This window comes from Letharia lupina (genome assembly GCF_014066315.1).
Source record: "Letharia lupina isolate WasteWater1 chromosome Unknown contig_5, whole genome shotgun sequence".
In the NCBI taxonomy this organism is placed as follows: Eukaryota; Fungi; Ascomycota; class Lecanoromycetes; order Lecanorales; family Parmeliaceae; genus Letharia; species Letharia lupina.
The window spans coordinates 634,115-652,668 of record NW_023502974.1 but is presented as its reverse complement, the minus strand read 5'-3'; the positions used below and the strand labels follow the sequence as shown (position 1 = coordinate 652,668).

At 50.1% G+C, this 18,554-nt stretch overlaps 6 protein-coding genes across 6 annotated transcripts; 2 read left to right on the top strand and 4 right to left on the bottom strand.

Moving 5' to 3' along the window:
• Positions 1–149: 149 nt before the first annotated feature.
• On the top strand, positions 150–1,116 carry HO133_008437 (uncharacterized protein; the record flags this gene model as incomplete). The annotated part of the gene is made up of 3 exons (XM_037299303.1): positions 150–391; positions 502–882; positions 933–1,116. 3 exons carry the CDS (start codon positions 150–152, stop codon positions 1,114–1,116), a joined length of 807 nt encoding a protein of 268 aa, XP_037155304.1.
• A 1,181-nt stretch (positions 1,117–2,297) lies between these two features.
• Positions 2,298–2,840, top strand: HO133_008436 (uncharacterized protein; the record flags this gene model as incomplete). The annotated part of the gene is made up of 2 exons (XM_037299302.1): positions 2,298–2,452; positions 2,645–2,840. 2 exons carry the CDS (start codon positions 2,298–2,300, stop codon positions 2,838–2,840), a joined length of 351 nt encoding a protein of 116 aa, XP_037155303.1.
• Positions 2,841–5,214: 2,374 nt separating this feature from the next.
• On the bottom strand, positions 5,215–5,837 carry HO133_008435 (uncharacterized protein; the record flags this gene model as incomplete). The annotated part of the gene is made up of 2 exons (XM_037299301.1): positions 5,215–5,598; positions 5,679–5,837. The coding sequence occupies 2 exons, from the start codon at positions 5,835–5,837 to the stop codon at positions 5,215–5,217; spliced, it is 543 nt and encodes a 180-aa protein (XP_037155302.1).
• A 1,654-nt stretch (positions 5,838–7,491) lies between these two features.
• HO133_008434 (uncharacterized protein) lies at positions 7,492–9,341 on the bottom strand (the record flags this gene model as incomplete). Its single annotated transcript, XM_037299300.1, has 3 exons — positions 7,492–8,688; positions 8,742–8,959; positions 9,221–9,341. 3 exons carry the CDS (start codon positions 9,339–9,341, stop codon positions 7,492–7,494), a joined length of 1,536 nt encoding a protein of 511 aa, XP_037155301.1.
• A 553-nt stretch (positions 9,342–9,894) lies between these two features.
• On the bottom strand, positions 9,895–10,901 carry HO133_008433 (uncharacterized protein; the record flags this gene model as incomplete). Its single annotated transcript, XM_037299299.1, has 3 exons — positions 9,895–10,341; positions 10,421–10,503; positions 10,562–10,901. The coding sequence occupies 3 exons, from the start codon at positions 10,899–10,901 to the stop codon at positions 9,895–9,897; spliced, it is 870 nt and encodes a 289-aa protein (XP_037155300.1).
• Positions 10,902–10,940: 39 nt separating this feature from the next.
• HO133_008432 (uncharacterized protein) lies at positions 10,941–17,645 on the bottom strand (the record flags this gene model as incomplete). The annotated part of the gene is made up of 2 exons (XM_037299298.1): positions 10,941–16,985; positions 17,040–17,645. 2 exons carry the CDS (start codon positions 17,643–17,645, stop codon positions 10,941–10,943), a joined length of 6,651 nt encoding a protein of 2,216 aa, XP_037155299.1.
• Between the last annotated feature and the right edge of the window lie 909 nt (positions 17,646–18,554).

The window sequence follows — 18,554 nt, the reverse complement described above, 5'->3', positions numbered from 1 at the left end:
TCTTCTCCCTCAATATCTCAACGATTCTTTGCTTCATCTAGCTTTGGATAACAGCCCCTCCCTCTCGCATTCACGACCATTACTGTTAGTCTCTGTTTCTCTGACCCAAATCCTGGGTTTACGGTCTAAGCGTATCGTCACAAGCGGAGATGGCAGTAGTCACTCACAGAGATCGAGATGACCTGTATGATGAAGCCTTTGAAGATGTCCACACATTTTCCGGGACCCCATATCCTTGCACGCAGGACGAGCTAGATGTATCTGGTGGAGTAAACCGTCAAGAGCCCATAAGTACACTCACTATATTTGAAGCACTCCGCCGCAACGGTCCCATTGAGGAGCACTTGTATCCAGGCCTTCGCGATCTCTGGTTCGACCATCGCAACCTAGGGTGAATAGTTTTCGAAATGACTCCTTCGTGTTCCCGACCTCTGGCTTGTTCCGGGAACGAGGGAAGCTGTGACTTGAACGAAACGATGCTTACTCCTAGATCTTCACCAGGCCATTCATCAGCGCAAGAACAGCAGCCCGAGAAGTACACGACCACAACAACCTAAGCAGAGGGCCTCCAGGCGCTGAACGCCAAGCTATTGATCGCCTTGATGTCGCGATCGACGATGCTTATACGCATAAATGGGGTCCCGATCTTATCATCAAGGCTTTCTGTGACCTGGACACGGTCTTCTTCCGTGGGAGGCTTCGAGGCCATGTGTGCGTCGCCTGGAAGCCGGATCACCTGATGGGTCAATCAAAGTACGGCGTCACTGGCTATTTGGGCCATGGCAAGTGTACGATCAACCTGAACGCAGCGGAGATCCTCCGCTACCAGAGTAGCTCGAAGGCTTTCGAGAAGATGTGGTCGACGATGCTGCACGAGATGTGGTAAGTGATTGCCGAGACGAATATTCATGTATATTGCTGACGATACAAAGCCATGCCTACGCCCAAGTCCGAGTTAGGGAACATGAGTGGCGAGATGATGAACGTCTCCACGGGAAAAATTTCGGCACTAAGATCCATGCCGTGGCTAGGAGGGCGGACTACTTATTTGGTCTGTTCGTTGACATCAACCAATTCGGATCTGACGTTCCCTTTCCACGCTATGACTCTCCTTGAGGGGAGGGTCTTAAGCAGGAGGGACACCGGGTGAGCTATCTGTCTTTTCAGTCATACTGAGATGAAAGATTACAATTTTCTAGGGATAATGCATGTCTTCCTTCATATTGAACGTCATTAATTTCAATTCTCGATCACACAAACCTCTGTTACCCTGAAAACCGGACTGAAATCTGTACTGGTCGCGAAGAGGTTCTGGAGTGCTTGCATTTATTTATCCAAAATCTGGTACATTAGTCAAAAGCCATATGATATCTGTTGCATTTACGGAGAGCCTTGGAGAGCACGATGATGAAAAAGAGTTGGGGTAGTCCGAAAATTAGTCACAGACGATATTTAGTACTCTGACGGATGCAAATGTACTTACGCAACTCTGCCAGAACGAAGCGACACTTGGCGCTGATCTCTCTGAGATACAATCTGGCTCGATGTACACACACGAACTATCTACCAAATCCGCATGCTTGGGATAATGGCTCCTATGAAGAATCATTAAGCAGACAACGAGCTCCTAGCAACAGCTCTAATGCTGCCCAATAAGACAGTTTCCGCGCTGTCTTCATACAAGAGGAATGTAATCTAGAATCCGGAAGGCGATCGATCCATGGCCATACAATGGTTGAGGCTAGTGTGGTAAAAGTCCAGCTTCATCGTCTATCAACGCCACAGCTTACGGAGGTAATAGCTCTTGTAAGTGCTAGCTTTCCCGCTTGCCAACCGATTCCGAGGCTGCTGTTATACTGGGGTGTCTCTGGCTCATTTCTGGGCTTTTGGTGAGCGCGGAATAAGGGTATTCGCACTCTACGGACATATTGAAATGCATTGAGAAAGATTCTATCAGGTTGCTCTGCTGGGTGGATACGGGTTTCAATCTCGGGGCTTCATTTGCATTCCGGCTTTTGTCACATCCTAATCATCGATCGTGTTTGGATTCCATAGATTATATGAATCGTTAGTCTCCAGAGGAATCGGGTGGAGTACTAGAGAATCCAAACCTCAATTCCAGCTCATTCAAGGCTTACGACAAATATTGCGGGATCCCGCATCGAGCAATCCGCTAGTATATGTTCCCGGTCCCCTTCGTTCTTGGGGTTCACTTCTTGATACCATCAGCACAAAATCCTCTCACTTCAGAATATCATACCACCGCCCATCAACCCGCGACCAAGGAACTATCAGCCATGGCTCCTTTCTCGGACCCACAAATGCATCAGCCCATGGATCAGTACTGGAAACATGACCACGATCCACAATTCCTCTATCGAGGCAGCCAAGAGGATATCGTAAAAGAGCTGGAAGCATGGGTCGTCCACCGCAAGGAGGTTTACAAGGAGCGGTTGCAGCTGAGGAACCATTGCCAAAAGGCAACAAAGAGAAATGATGGGCTTTAAGACAAAAGCCCAGGATCCGGCGTTTATGAGCGCAGCCTTGAGCAGGAACACCCGCGTCACGGTAGGTAGACAGAACCAGTATCCCGGGCACGGTACCGACTCTGGCGTACAAATCCTTGACACCGAGGCCAACGAAGACTCCGCTCGCGCGGCCTACCTCCTCGCTACCCTCAAGTCCCGACGCATCACCTGGCCGGAACTCCGGTGACAGCCCGAGGTCGACGACGGCGTCTGCTCTTTCCTGGGCACCTTGGACGGAGCGACGCCACGCTCGCCGTCTTGGAAGCCCGAGAGAAGGAAGAGCGGCTTCGGGCGAACGCGGCGGAGATCTAATCATATATGAAATATATGATGAGGGCAAGTGGGACGCTGTTGAGGCGAAGCTCAATTTGGCAGACGCGTCGGTGAGGGGGAAGTTACGGCGATGGCTCAGGCGATGGTGGAAAAGGGCAATGAGGCTGGTGGAGGGCAGAGGCCCGCAGGGCGCGGCGGGCTACCGAGCGGCGAGCCGGGTGATGATCCTGGCGGTGATGATGGGCCTGGTGGGAAGCCTGCTGTCGTGAGGGGAGCCGAGGATGGATTTGAATTGGCGTTGGCCCAGGCTTTTGCGGGTGGCGGTTCGGATCATGGACGGGCTGAAGGTAGCAAGAGGAATATGTCTAGGCAGGAGAGGCGGGCAGAGGCTAGGAAGGAGGAAAGGGCCAAGGCGAATGATAGAACGTAGATGGGGGACTAGCGGTCCCATCATTCACATTGATGGAAGGTAGTGTTTGTCTACGCATGGGCATCTCTGAGCCTGTGGATGGGTGGTTGGCTTGGGACGAGATAGGATCCACGGGTCAAAGGTCTCAGCGTCTACCAGATGATCGAAGTTCGGAGGATATTCCTGGTACCCGAAAAGCATCATATAGACGCACAGGGTGCTGCTAGAATCCAGGAAACCCCTTACCCACGTCGGATCCCCGGCTTCCTGGCATGTGAGAGCAATTCGAGGCTGAATCTCTCCAGGAACGGATAGTAATAGCGTTCACCCTCAACACCTTGATTGGCGTACGGCAGGCACAGCCTACGCAAGAGGCTTCATAGCACGTCGATAATGATAGCAGCTCCCTAACCTTACGGATAGTAATAACGGTGCCGGAAAAGATGAACAGAGTTTTCTAGCCAACAACGGCATTCGTGAAACCCTTCCGAATTAGAAATGTCGTTCCAGTAAATACGTTCGCTTGGCGGAGATCCTAAGCTAAGTATCCAGGGCTCTGATGCAGATGTTGTCGATGGCTTTCGAGAAAAACAATTGATACAAGCGTACTTCCGAGTTCTCTCCAGTGAACAAAGCTCTGCTAGAGTATTACATGTAGAGTATTCAGAAAACGATCGTAGCTTCTGGAGACGTTGGTCGGCCGACTCGACCTTTGCAGCCGTGGGCGCCATCCCAGCCGCACCGTGGTACAGCGTTTTCAACAACGCCCCGCTCGCTCCAAAGATACCCTGCGTCAAGCCCATCAGTCCGGGTCAAGGCCTTATACCATATCGCATTCAGTCCCTGCCGGTCCCTTCCGTCGCCGTGTCGCGTCCCTGATTCTTTATTCCCGTGTCGCACATCTACTCCTGTCGGGGAGTGTTTTCAATCCACGGACCCTGTCTCCGACCACTGCCAGTATTGTGGGGGTTTGGATGAACAGATGCTCGAATCTCGCAGCAGGAAATCGATGCCGTTCAGAGCGCTACGGAGCGAGTTGGCATTGAGATACGGGCTCCAGCCACGCGCTTGGCTGGTCTGCAAGATTTGCTGTTACAAGATCGTGGAGGTTCTTTCGATGATCGGATCGTGAATGACGAAGGGCGCGTTGAAGTCGCCCGTGTCGTTCGGCGGTGCGGCACCCTCTTCCGGAATGTCACGGTCTAGGTGGTCGTGGCAGGAAACGGGGTTTCTTCGTTGTTGGCTGGGTTTGGCGCCGGGTTGAGGAGGAGCACAAGGGGAGAGAGGGGCTCGAGGGAAGTATTGTCGAGTGCGAGACTGGACTGGCTGATCTCGAGCACTCGATGTGGCTATGGAGATTTCCCGAAAATCGAGCAGTATGTTGCGGATTTGGATGGATTGAGGCTCTCGCTTATATTCTTTCTGTCAGTGGCGAAGCTGGACAGGACTAGGAAGCTGAAAAAGGTCAGAGATAGGTAGGCGATCGTGATAAATCTCTTCGATAAGCAAATTAATTCGACTTCCAATGATGCGGAATCCGGATAATGGGGAGGGAGTCAGGCCGAGACTTTGGCCCAGTGTGAAATTTTTGGAGGGTGTGTTTGGGGTTGGTTCACAGGCCTTTGAGCACAGAAAGGGGATTCTGTCTCTCTTGTAGCTGCTCAGGTTGAATTTCTTTCGAGTGGAACCGCGTTTTAGGGAAGTGAAGAACGGGAACTTTGCTAGGTGGTCTTCAATAAATAATAGAGGTATAGGCCTCGGGTTTAGTAGCGATCCGTGAAAAAAGACGAAGCGCAACTTGGTTCGTGTTCGACCGCAAGCACGAGCCCTTCAAGCAGCCGCGGCTTGAAAATATCACCCGTTGGCTATGATTGATTGTTTTTTTGAAATTGGACGCTACAGATGACAACGTACGAAGAAAATTTTTTTTAAAAAAAAAAAAGAAGATAATAAATCAAAGATTGCTAGATGAGTGAGAGCCACGCCGTTAATCAAAGTACCCACCTATGCAAAATCACCGAGCTCCTCAGCAGCATTACCTCCAGACGATAGACCTCCAGCAGGGCCATTTTCATCCATCTCCGCACCCCCAACGGTCGGCAAGGTATCAGTCAGAGACCTAAGAAGCTTGAATGATCTCAGCGTCTCTTCTTCCGCGACGACAACAATATCATAAAAGTCTACTGCTACCTCGTATTTCCTCTTTTTTCGCTCCTTGCGTATCTCCTTCTCGAGCTCCTCGACGGCCTCCTTCCCACTCGCGACCATTTCTCCGATCGATTGGATTTCCTGCTCGAGCTGTGATATGAGGTTCCCGTCTCTCGTTTTTGCGCCCTTCAGTTTGCCGAGTTTGATCGAGCGTGAGAGGGAGTCGTTGCTGAGGGCTCTCTGCGAGCGCTGTTAGTGGAGTTGCGAAGGGGACACCGCCGGGGGAAGGGTTGTCGGATGTGGAGATGATGAGGATTTACGATGTCTTGTTTCAGATACTGGAGGCGCTCATGCGTTTCGAGGTCTTGGTCTAATGTTTGGTATGGATGGTCAAATGCCGTGTCCTGGGATGAGTCCAGCCACTTTTTGATTGCCGGTGGTCCCGATTTACTGGAACTGGGGTCGTTGATCGATGGCATGGTTGTTTTCGTTCCTGGGATACTTAAGCACTGGTGGTGATTAGCTGAAGATTGCCTCTGTGATTCGGCAGTAGTCGAGAGAGCGAAAGATACTCCATGGGCTTTTTCAACTGTCGCTTCAGGCAATCAATCATGTTCCGATTCCGTGGCAATCATTCGGGTCGGCGTGGGTTGAGTTTCACTCCCGATAAAATTGGATAATGCGCTGTTACGAGTTTGACTGTGGAAAAGGCATCTAACCTGCTCGTATCATCTGCCAAGGATTTCCTGGTTCCTTGGAGCCACCCTTCAAGATCTTGTATCGTTTCCTCGTCTTTATCCTTATCTCCTGTTGACGAACGCGTCAATACTTCTATGCCTTTTTCGAGTTGTTGTATCGTGGCTTGATTTTTTCCCAGGATGCATTCATTAGGACTTCTTGAAGTTTCTCACGATGGTTCGTTTCAAGCCGTCCCACAAATGTTCCTGCTGGTTCGGTAGTTCTGCATCCTGATGCGATTGCTCGGCATTTTGGAATTGATTGGACGGCATGGTATCTGCTGTTATTGAGCCCTTCAGCGCCGTACTAATGATCCAAGGGCCCTTGAGAGACTGAGGAGAATGAAAGAGAGCGAGCACTTTCGAAGTTGGAATTTTTGGTGGCTTAGTAGGCAATCAATGCACGGGACACGCAGCCATCAATCTGGTTGAGCCATAGCTACGTGGACGTTGTTGAACCAATCACGGGAGGTTTCTTAAATCTGCCCAATGGGATCCTTACCTGTCTTTAAAATGTTGTAACAGCAAGCTTGAGTCGGATACTGATCCTCGACACATGCTTCTATCCGCAAGTGCTACTACCAGCAAAACCAGCTCTCCACACTCCGTCTCGAGCTCCGGTACGGATTTTCGTGACTTTCGCAGCGAATCAGAGATGGCGAATAAGTGCGGACAATGCTCTGTTGTATGGCATGATCTTTTGACTCGGCTCGTCGTCCCCTCGTGGAACACCTACAATCTGGCTCTTTAGGTTGAGGAGTTCAGGTGCTCGGAGTATGGCAGCATTAGCTGTAAGGATACTAAATTGCTCGTAGCTTGGTAGTTGGGGCTTTGGTAGCTCCGTCCCTCTCATGGTGTATTTTCAGAAAAACTGTTCGCGCGTAGCATGGAAAGTTCTCGCTTCGAAGTGGATTAGACAGACACTGAAGGATGTCGAGGTATGATCAAGAAACAGACCGCGAAAAGTGATTTGAGGATTCACAAATAGATGCCCTGATGAGAATGTGGCTATGCCTTTGTAGTGATATAGATGATAGTAGCTCCCCGCAGAATTCAGCGATACCGGATCCCGTCCATGGACATAGTAAGGCATAGGAGTTCAAGTTCGTGGGCGAAGGTAACTGTTCCTGTAGCAGCATAGGCGTATATATATGTTTGAGACTTATAACCATACTCATGCCGCTTTATGACCTTGAAAAAAGTCCAGATAGCCGTGTGCGCCGGGTTGTAAGCCCAAACTTGCCGGTGTTGGTGGCGCGAGCAAAATGAGGTCATGAGAAGAAACAATGACGAGTTCCCTAGAATATACAGCTTCAGGACTTTCCTCCATCATCCAGGGGATCGAGAAGACCAAATTTCAAATACGTCCTGTCGACTTCTGTACTGCGGGTCAATATCATTTTTCAACTTGGCTCAACCATGTTGTCCCAAGATTTTTCCAATAGTCTCTCCTTACACCTCCAAAGGCAGTCAGGCCTCCAATTCCCACAAGACTTAATCCAACAACACCCATTAGTATCCGACCTTGCCTGTGCACAGCCTTTTCAACTTCGCTGTATCGCTGGTTCTCGAAGCTAACTCTCGTATACTGCGTCCTCCATCCTAGACTTGGAAAATAAACATTCACGGTCTCTTCCATCCATTTCCTCATCTTGTAGAGCGGTGATTGGACGCCAGAGCGCATTTCTTCGTAGTTTCGGAGAGCAAGATCATTGATTGCTGCTGCGTCTGGAGCACGCTGAGAAGTATACTCGTCTAATGCTGCTTCACGTGCTTCATTTCGAGATCTATGATCGGATGTGCCAGCATCGTAGATGCCGTGCTTGTCCAGAATATCGAAGAGGACCCGGACGTCTTCGAGGCCAGCATTCATGCCCTGGCCATAGAACGGAACCATGGCATGGGCGGCATCCCCGAGAATGACAACGCTAGATTTGTAGTGATATGGCTTGCACTTGATGGATATTAAAGGTAGATGTGGGTTCTCACGAAACTGTTTTTGCAGGTCGGACGTGGATATCAGCTCGGGACAAACACCTGGGAAATTTTGGTGGAAGAATTTCACAAGCTTCTGCTCAGGGTTCTCGGATACGGAACTGAAGTGGCTAGCAGGAGCGAACAGAGTGCAGGTGAAGGATTTGTCGAGAGAGGGTATTGCAATGAACATGAAGGAGCCCCCGGGCCAAATGTGCAGGTGGTTGGGATCAATAGCGAAGGACGAATCTGGAGACCTTGGAGCGATATGGAACTCGCACCACAGCGTATCAATGTATTCTTGCTGGTAATCAAGTCGAGCGAACTTCATCATATGATAACGAGTGGCGGAATGAGCACCGTCTGCACCAATGATTAGGTCGAAGTTCACAGAGATCTCGGTTGCCCGCTTCTGGTCATCCCAGAGGGCATCATTTTGAGTAGGATTCTGCGCATGGTCAGTCTTTTTGGCATTATTGTGCTGTTCAAACCAAGCCGTCTTTCTATCAAAGTCAGCACCTGTCAGCTTATGGTTGAAGTGCAGCGTGACGTTAGGCAGCTTTTCCAAGGCCTCCAGAAGGCGCTTATTGAGACTCGCACGGTCTACTGCTTGTATATACTGAAAAGCTTTAGATGCATCTTTCATGCTGAATTAGAGTGCGGAGGACTTACTCTGCCATTTGCGTCGTAAGCTTGAGATTCTTGGAAAAGCTCGCCACCCTTTCTCCGCCCGTGTATCATACGCGCATGCATCGGTATGGTCTCTTTGAGAACCTCCTCAAGGAGTCCAACGGATTGTGACTGTCTCATGGAATTGATGCCGCGCTCTGATAGAGCCAGATTGATCGATTTTGTAAAGTTCAAGGGTGTCGTAGACGGATCACGCAAATCTAGATTGAGCTTCATTAGACGTGGTCTTCGTCATCGAACATACTGTGAGGGAAGCCCAGTATTACATGCTTACGAGATACCTTTGAAGAAAGATTGCGGCAGTCAAGTCTTCTTTTGATTGAGAGCTTCTTGTTGAAAGTCGACTTTCCGTTTGTGGTAGAACAAGGCACGATTCTCTTCAAGCAAAAGCAAAGGGATAAGTGAGAAATCCCGAGCGCCTATTGAACACGGGTATGCGGTTGGAAGGAAGGAAGTCTTACCAGCTCGAAGTTCGTATACATGCACATCGTCTCCCCTATTTGCCGCATAAAGGGCTGCGAGAGCACCAACAGGTCCTGCGCCGACCACAACAACCTTTTGCGCTTTATGTACTTCCGCCATAATCTCTACTGTAGGTATTGTATCCAGCGTCAGAAGAGTGTAGCAAACTTTGTCAGGGAAGGTATTTTCGCCTTCGCATCCATGATGATGACATGACGTTCTTGTGAGCCAAGCGCCAAGCTGCGTGTCCCAGTCTCGACCCCTACTACTCGTAAAGTAAGGTACCTTATCAGGCCTAGGATTGAGCGCCGCTTTACGCTCGCGCTAAATATGACAAATTTTATCTCGAGAGTACTCTACATGAAGGCTAAATTCTAATCCTGAACATCGAGAATTTGAAGAACCTCACACTCAGCTGCTTTGAGGTCGGTAGCAGGGTTTGAAGACCGCCTCAAAGGTCGGATCACAAGGCTCATCACAAGTCGACGTGGTTGCTCTTTATATCGGCCAGTCATGTACGTGTATATCATGGATGACTGACGTCTACATTAAACTTTCGCTGCAAAATATCAATCCATGGGCCCCTTCCTTCTTGAATCCTGACCTGATCTTGTAGACTATGACATTCTTTATATCAACGAACCCTCTTTCATCCTGAGCATGTTTCGCCGCATCATACCCACTTGGCAAGGAAGTCATACCCGGGCAGAACACACCTCTCCCACTCCTCCGTCCCGGGCTTCAAAAACAAATCAAAAAGATGCTGCTTCCCCTTCAGAGTCAGAATCCCACTCGGTACGCCCTGCGCCCGCAATGCGCCCTCACATTCCACACTCTGCGATACAGGTACCACGTCGTCTTCCGTCCCGTGCAAGATGAAAGTCGGCACGCGATAGTTGCCTGCGCGGATCTGAGCCAGAGGCGAAATCTCCGTTATCTGAGAGGGGCTGGGATGTGAGTCGGTGTCTTCGTCGTTCCTGTCACTGCTTGTAAAACCCTGGAGCAGGATCTGGGCCATTTTTCTGCTGTGGAAGGTCGCAAAGACGAGCTCGCTGCGTGGATCGCCGGAAACAAGGCCTCCGAGGCCGGCATCCTTGCTTGGGGGGATGTAGTATGATACCTGTATTCGTAGGTCTGTTAGCGCTCAATCTTATCTCGCAGACGGGTTGACTATGTGGGGTGGATATGATAGACCTCACCGGGTTTGCGAAAAGATGCGACTGGATGTCGGACATTGTCAAGGTCGGTAGTGGGTATCCGCCAGAGCGTGGTTCCTGCCATACTGTATGCATACATGAGTATGAGTTGAGGGAAAAGAGGTCATTGTCGAAGTGACATACCTTTTGCCTCGTAGTCAGACGGTCCGTAAAACGCCAAAATAGCATTCGGAGGCTCGATGCCTGCCGCCAGAGTGGTCCACGCCAGGGACATAGCCAGTGTCGCCCCCGTCGACCATCCCACCAACACGATTCTATATGGATCTACGAGCACGCCGGCTGATTTCGCTACTGTTGGCAACTCACTTCGAGCCCAGGCTATTGCGTCGCGGAGATCGGTCATGGCGCCGTCGACGAGGTTGATCTCCGGACAAAGCCGATAGTCCAGACTCACAGGGAGCATGCCGCGGTCTAGAAGGTGTCTCGTCTGCCATGGCCGGACTTCCTTCCTCGACAATGTCATGTGGCCGCCTCCGTGGATCATAAGAGCTAGAGATGGAAATTAGGGAGATTCTCTGACACGGGTTTGAAGGGTGGTCGCTGGTTTACCTATTGGTTTGGCATTGATCATTTCCCTTGACTGTGGATAGTAGATGTCTGCTAGAATTGAGAGAGCCCCGACTGTCTTATAGGGCACCGTCGACACTTCAAATTCTCGAGCGTTCTTGGCAACGATGTTGCGCCGATCAACTGAATGGTCACTTGGGCTAGGAACCTGCTGCGTAGGCCTCTCAGGATTATTATCAACGGAGGGTTCTGGATGCTGGTAGTTGATGCTTCGCAGCGGCCGGGAAGTTTTACATCCAAGAACAACAGTTTGCGTTCTGGCTTCGGTGCTAGAGCCTCCGGAGACTGCACGTCCATTGAACCCAGCGTGTTCCAAGCACTGGAGCCAGTATTCGGCGGGCTGGAGCGGATAATCCCTACCGTCTTTGAAGCACCACCAGCCTTCCAAGAGCCCAAAGACTATATCGTACCAATCGATCTTGCGTGTCACTTCTGACAAAGCCATGATGCCTTCATCTCGTAGGAGCGACTTGATCCGTGAACAAGTCTTGACGACATCCGATGTCGCATGTACCACGTTTGTTCCGAGTATGATATCATACTTTCCTTGGAGCGATGGCAACGGGTCTTCCTCTAAGTTCAGTGTTTGGAAATCTATCCAGGAGTGCATTGAAAATTTAAATTTTGCAGCTTTGACGAGTTTGGGCGAAATGTCCGTGAATGTGTAAGATATGTGACGATCAATAGCACCCAGCAGCTTCACGAATGCTGTTGTAGTGCCACCGAACCCTCCGCCAATTTCCAGGATACTAATTCCTCTGCCATTTCCCTCACTGGATATGATCTGGCTCAAAAATTCTACAAGCACGTCCGTTGAGCATGCCAACTGTGGCGAATGAGTGTAGTATTCACCGAGAATTTGTTGTGACTGTGCGCTGGCAAATAAGATTCTTGCCGCGTCCGCTTTACCAGTTAAGCATTCCGCCAGTCGACAGCCGGTGAGAGACATGAGCTTAAATTCCCCTGCATATGCCGGGAATGCACTCTCAAGTTCGTGGAGAATTGTCGCAGCTGGGGTTGACGAAATGACTTTAGCTGTCCTCACCACCGCCTTGTCCCTGAATGTAACAATGCGGAGTCGCTCGAGGATTTCCCACAGACGTTGAAGCAATTGATGATGTTTCGGTAATATCTGAATCGATGGCACATCCTCATCGGTTTTCATGGCCCATAAGTCCACTGCCAGGATTTTGAATGCTTCTGCGATGTAGGCAAGCATCAGATTATCTTGTCTGGGTGAGACGACATTCCAATAATCAGAAAAACTCCGTTCAGACGCAAAGCTATGGAAAGATAAAGAGCTCCTTGAGAGTATGGAGACAGGATCGTTCGCCTCAGACCTTGCATCTTTCCCGGTTGGCTGAGTATCTGGTGCCAGGGAGCTGGAGCTGTATCTATCCGGAGAAAACGCATTCCCGGACCCATGACCGCCATTGTCATACGATGTGGTTGAATTGGTAGAACCAGGGGTGAGTGGCTTTCTATCAGGATCCGCGCCAAGGAGTCTGCGAAGGTTTCCGTATGTCATTTCGGGCAGGTCAGACAAGTCGCTTTCCAGTTTGAACTCTGACTGGAGAGTATCTGCTAATTCAGCTGCTGCGAGAGAATCTAGGCCGAGTTCGCCCATAGCGACGTCTGCCGGTATGACTCCATCGGAGATCTCAAGGATCGAAGCGAGCAGGTCTTCTAGTTGCCCATCGATATGTGCAGGCTCGCCAGAGGTTGAGACTGGTTCGGATCCCGATGAGGCCATGGGCGTTTGGGACGGTACGATTTCGACCTTGGGCTTGACAGTATCCACGTCATGCCCTTTGTTTGCGGACTCGAGAAGTTTTTGGAGCCTCTTGAACGAGAGCTTCGCAAATTGAATGCCATTGATCGTTACTGCGAGTGTCTGATCTTTGGACAGGACGGCAACGTCTGCACAGGCTCGGGAATCATCGATTAGCGTGTATGAAGCGTAGATTGTCCAGGACCTACTATCTGCAAGGTTGGAGCCAGCAGAAACAAACATGTCCTTGACCCCTACGGCTAGGAAAGCCTCTTCGGCATCACAGTCATCGCTTGTATTGAGCATCAGACCGGCAACTTGGATGAAGTTGTCCAACGTGGCGGTATCACAAATCGACCTTGCGCTACTCGCCTGGTCGGAAACACTTAAAGGGACTTCCACCTCCGCCACAACTTCTCTTCCGGCAAGTGTGATTGATGTAATGCCCTTCAAGATGGTCCCGTAATTGACTATACGAGAGAACATACCGTATATTCGGTGACTCTTTAGAGTCTCGGTGCCGCTTGCCGCACGAATTGAATAGATACGGTCTTTCATCAGCCTCTCATAGTGATGTGTCTGCGCCCCTTTGTCGGTTCCCGGCTGCTTGAAGCCAAGGCGGCCTTTTCCATGAGATGTCGTTTTGCTTCTTTGGTCATTCTTCGGCGAACTGGTCACCGAGAATGTCCAATCCTGTTCCTTGCTTTGTTTTTCCAAGACAAGTATTGCGGCGCGTCCAGCATCGATTCCCAAGGGCGCGTCAATGGTTAAGTCTTTGAACCAAAGAGACTTCCCTTGCATGGACCCACTCGAGCTTTGCGCCGCCATAGTAGCGCATTCCATATACATTGATGCAGGGCAGAGAGGGTGCCGGAGGACTGCGTGGCCAGAAACTAAAGCCTGGTAATATTGGCACGCTGTGTTAATCATGAATTTGTCTTCGGAGTCACCAGGAGTCACCAACTCCACCGGTATACGGGTCGTCTGGCTTCCCAATCTCGTACTATCAATTACTGTTTGATTTTTCGAGATCTCCATAGCTCGATCGACGTAGGGAAGCCAATGTCTAGTTCGCTCGAACTGATACGGTGGAAGCCACATTTGCTCAAGAGAATTCTTATGAGGTGAATGGAAAGTCCAGTGGGTTGGCGAGAGACCTTGTCGCCATAATTGGATTGTGACTTCGGAAAGCTGCGACGTGCCATCCAGTCCAGCCCGAAGAGTCAAGGCTTGGAAATGGTGATCTGCCGGACTTGAAGTCGCACGCTTTACCATCTGAGTTATTGATGATCCGGCGCCAGCCTCAAGCCATACACAATGGCCGAGCTTCGCTTCCAGTCTTTGAATAGCCGAGAGAAAGAAAACTGGTTCTCTGGTCTGCTGGACGAGTCTGGGAGGAGAGATGGCATCTATGCCCTCTTTGGTACAGCTTTCGAGCAAAATCTCTGGTCGACGAAACGTCAAAGATCGAGCGACCACCATCAACTCTTCCAACAGACTATCGCAAAGCCGAGAATGAAAGCCGTAACTGACATCAAGCCTTTGGTATTTGGTGTCGCTGCTGATAGACGCCAAAACCCTGGCTATCGCTGCTTCAGAGCCCGAAACAACCTGGCTTGCTTGCGAATTGTAGCAAGCAATGTCCACAGGGCCCTCGTCAAGCGATACGGAATCGACCATACGTGTGACATCTCTAACGTTCGCATGAATGGCAACCATTGATCCGCATCCTGCTCCCCAGTGCTTTTTCATGAGTACCGCCCGAGAGGTAACAAACCTGAGGGCGTCTTCGAGTGACAAGACTCCAGATACGGCCATTGCCGTCAGCTCGCCGAAACTGTGCCCGACCACAGCGTCGACTTTGAGACCACATTCCATCCATGATTTGGCACATGCGTACTGTAATGCGAAGGTGCCGCTTTGAAGCACTATGACATCGGATACTGGATTTGCGTCAAACAGTGAAGGGAGAATACTTGGAAAGCCAAGACGAACTATCTCGCTATCGCATCGATGGACGATGGATCGAAAGATATGACAAGAGTCGAAGAGGCTTTTATCGCAGCCAATGTTCCTTCGACTTTGACCGGAAAATGCCAAGACAACCTTTTTGGACTCTGTTGGCGTCTCTGCAATGTCTTCCTCACTCAGATCCAGCGAGCGCATCAGGGCCTCCTTAGTCGAGGATGTAGAAGTCCAAAAGAAACGCTGCTTTCTGTGTCTTCTCTCCAATGATAACGCTATATCACCCATTGCCCAACGCTTTTCCCGGATTCCGAGAAAACCTTTCAAGATTTCTGCGTATCGTTGTACTCCTTGCTTACTTTGTGCTCCAATGATCAATGGAAACAGAGTATCTTTCGCGCACTGGGATGTGGATTGTTTGGTATTTTCCGGGGCTTGACATAGCACTAAGGCGGCGTTGCTGCCAGCTGCTCCATAGCTATTGACACACATGGTCCGAGAATGAGACTCCCATGCTTTCGCAGATGTGGGAATAGCCATTCGGTCTTTCGCCAAGTCCGCTATTTTGGGGTTCAAAACTCCAAAATTTGCCAAGGGAGGTAAGATGTTCTTGTTGAGCATCAGGATACCTTTTATCAAGCTGATGACGCCGGCTGCTGTTTCAAGGTGCCCAATATTAGCTTTGATTGAGCCGATCTCCACCGTACTGCTTCTTTGGCTGCTTCCAAATACCTGCCGAATACTATCGATCTCGAGTGGATCGCCGGCTTGAGTCCCCGTTCCGTGCGCTTCAATGTAGCTTATCTGAGAAGGCTGCATACCCGCCTGACGCAAAATTTCTTTGTAGAGTGCTACCTGAGATGGTGAGTGCGGTACCGTGATCGATGCGGAAAGACCGCCTTGGTTTGTGGCTATACCAGGAATAACTGCAAGAATTTTATCGCCATTCATCTGGGCCTGAGTGAGACGTTTGAGTACCACAACTCCTGCTCCTTCGCCACGGCAGTATCCGTCCGCTGCTTGACCAAATGGCTTGCATTGCCCTGTGGGACTCAGGAAGCCGGCTTTCCCCAGGTTCAGGAATTCGGTTGCTGTCGTCATAAGGTTGACCCCTCCTGCGATAGCCATGGAGCATTCTCCCGCTTGGAGAGATTTGCACGCTCTATTTACGGCAACCAAAGAAGACGAACATGCCGTATCTATGACCTCTGACGGTCCTGACCAACCGAAAAAATAGCTGAGTCTACCGCAAAGAAATGCTCGAATTGTGCCCGTGGAGGTATATGCGGAGGGAGGATGACTAGACGACTGCTCTTCGTAGTCTATGAAACTGGCTCCGATGTAAACACCGACGTTGTCGCCATCCTCTCGATGGTGCTTCCGGAGGTAGCCACTCGACTCGACGGCCTGAAAAGCTGTTTCCAGGAGCAAACGTTGCTGCGGGTCCAAAGCCAGGGCTTCACGAGAGCTCACAGAGAAGAAGGCGTGGTCAAAAGCATCAATGTCTGAAACAAAATTACCGTAGAATCTACGACCTTCAATCCACTTGGTATCTTGTGAGACACGATATCCGCCGTGTATGTCAATGCGCGTCTTAGGTACTTCCACCATTGTGGACCTGCCTGAGGATATGATATCCCAAAGCTCTTCGACATTATCAGCGTCAGGCGCGCGACATGCCATACCGACAACAGCTATAGCCTCGACTGATGGGGCCCGAGTGGGGTATTTGGCTGTTTCAGCTGGCAAGGGAGCGAGCGTAGGTATCTCCGCCAGTTCTTCACCCACGATCTTGATGATTTCCAATCCGGCGTCATGAAATGTGGTGAGTGGGACGCAGTCGGCGAGCCCAAAGACAGCGATTGTATGGGACCCTCGGCCAGTGTGCATGAGCTCTTGCGCTGCCGTAGTCATGATGTCGTGCCATTGACATGTAGAGGTGAGTATGGTATCTATCACTTGATCGGTCGCTGATCCTTCGGGCATCAATCGTCCGGATGCATTCGACCTCACTTTTGTTTGGATGCACGACGCATTTTCAAGCATCAATAATGGATTCTGGAGACAAAGACTCCGCAGCTTCGCAGCAAGATCAGTATTGTCTGGGTTGTGTACTTTGCCGCTTAGATGCACGGGCAGAGTCGTAAGCCCATGAAGTGTGATGTAGGCTTTTAGCGACGTGAGGGCGGATGCGGGGCTTATCACAGTGATTGTTTGCATATCGATTACAGCAGCAATACGGACCTGTGAGGGTGTTAGATACCGTGGACTCGTACGCTAGAAACAATCATCACTGACGCTGGGACAGTAATCAACGATCTCTTGCGCTTGGCTCCTGACTTTGAGACGCACGACCAGGGTGGTTTGCTCATTTGATTCTCCAACAACACCTAGATCACTGTAGATGCCAATGCCCACCGCGAGGCGAACAGCATTGCAAAATTTATGTGCCAGGTCTTCTTCACTTAAGGAGCCTGAAGCAATTACTGCCATCAAAAAGCCGGTGCAAAATCCTTGGAATCCAGCGCCGTTGGCCGTCGCTCGAATAAGATCCTCGTGGTTGATTGAATGTTTCCTGAGTAGCTGGAAATACTGGGCGATTTGAACAATGGCAAGCAATGGAAGTGCCACTATGCCAGACGTTGAGTTGGATAGCAAGGATGTTTCGCCCGTCGCGATCCAATCTGACAGTGCTTGTAAACCCTCGAGTCCAGGATCCAACTCCAAGACGCGAGGATCATTGGCGGAAAAGAAAGGCCAGAGCTTGGGAAGATCACTGACGGCGTCGACCACAGGGCGCAGCGCCGCATCTTGACGGATGAAGGAACGAATTTTTCCAAGCGCCTGATCTCTGGGCTTCTTGCTTTGAGGGCCAAAGACCACGAGTGATGGCAAAAGCGCCATTCTGGAAGGAATGATAGAGTTGGGGATAGACTAACCGCTCTATGGCTTCGACAATTCTGCTGGTAAGAGTGATCACAAGAGCCTTGGAGGCTGAGCACCAGGCAGATCTACCCATCTTTATTTGATCTCCCAGCTCGAGGCAGTCGCCCCTTGGGAGGGCCGACGAAGGCATTAGCTCCGAGAGGATTAGGGTCTGAGAGGGTTAGGATTAAATTCACGCAGAGCCCGCCCCAGAGTACTGTGGATCACCGCATATGCTCGGGTTTGAACCCAGTCGAGTCGCTTATGCTCAGGATGTGATGACTTCCCGAAAACTCTTCCCCCCCTTGGCGAGCTAGGAGCCCAAACTTCCACCAGACTGTTCGTACGAGGTGATGTCACGACAATTATCCTCACTCTTTTGTTGCGATGTGCGCCGGATAGTTTGCTCGACTAATGACTTGTTCATTATGGCTTTCTATATTCATGCAGGTCTTCTCTCCTACATAAGCTTCATCTCTACACTCAAAAGTGTTTGAATTCTTATTCCATTGCATAAAACGAATGAAAGAGAGTCCATCGGCAACTCTTCAAGAGTGCATGCAGATGAGGGAAGATGCTTCGTAAGATGAACATTTGGCGAGATAATTTCTGCGAGTCGACGTCACGGAAATTAGGAAAATAGAAAGATGTATGGGGGATGACTTGATGTTGCGATAGATGATTTGCTCGACTAACAAAGTAGTAGTTGCATCATTGTCTGATTGCATATTTTAGCGGTGTCTTTATTGCCTTACTTGTCGTTCTTTTAACTTTTATATCGGCAAGCGTGGAGCTAGTCTAAGGAATCAAGCCCTAAGGTACAGATACTTACTCGGAAAGTCCTCCACGTGCCGAACAAAGATTCCGGAGAAATTAAGGTACTTAGAC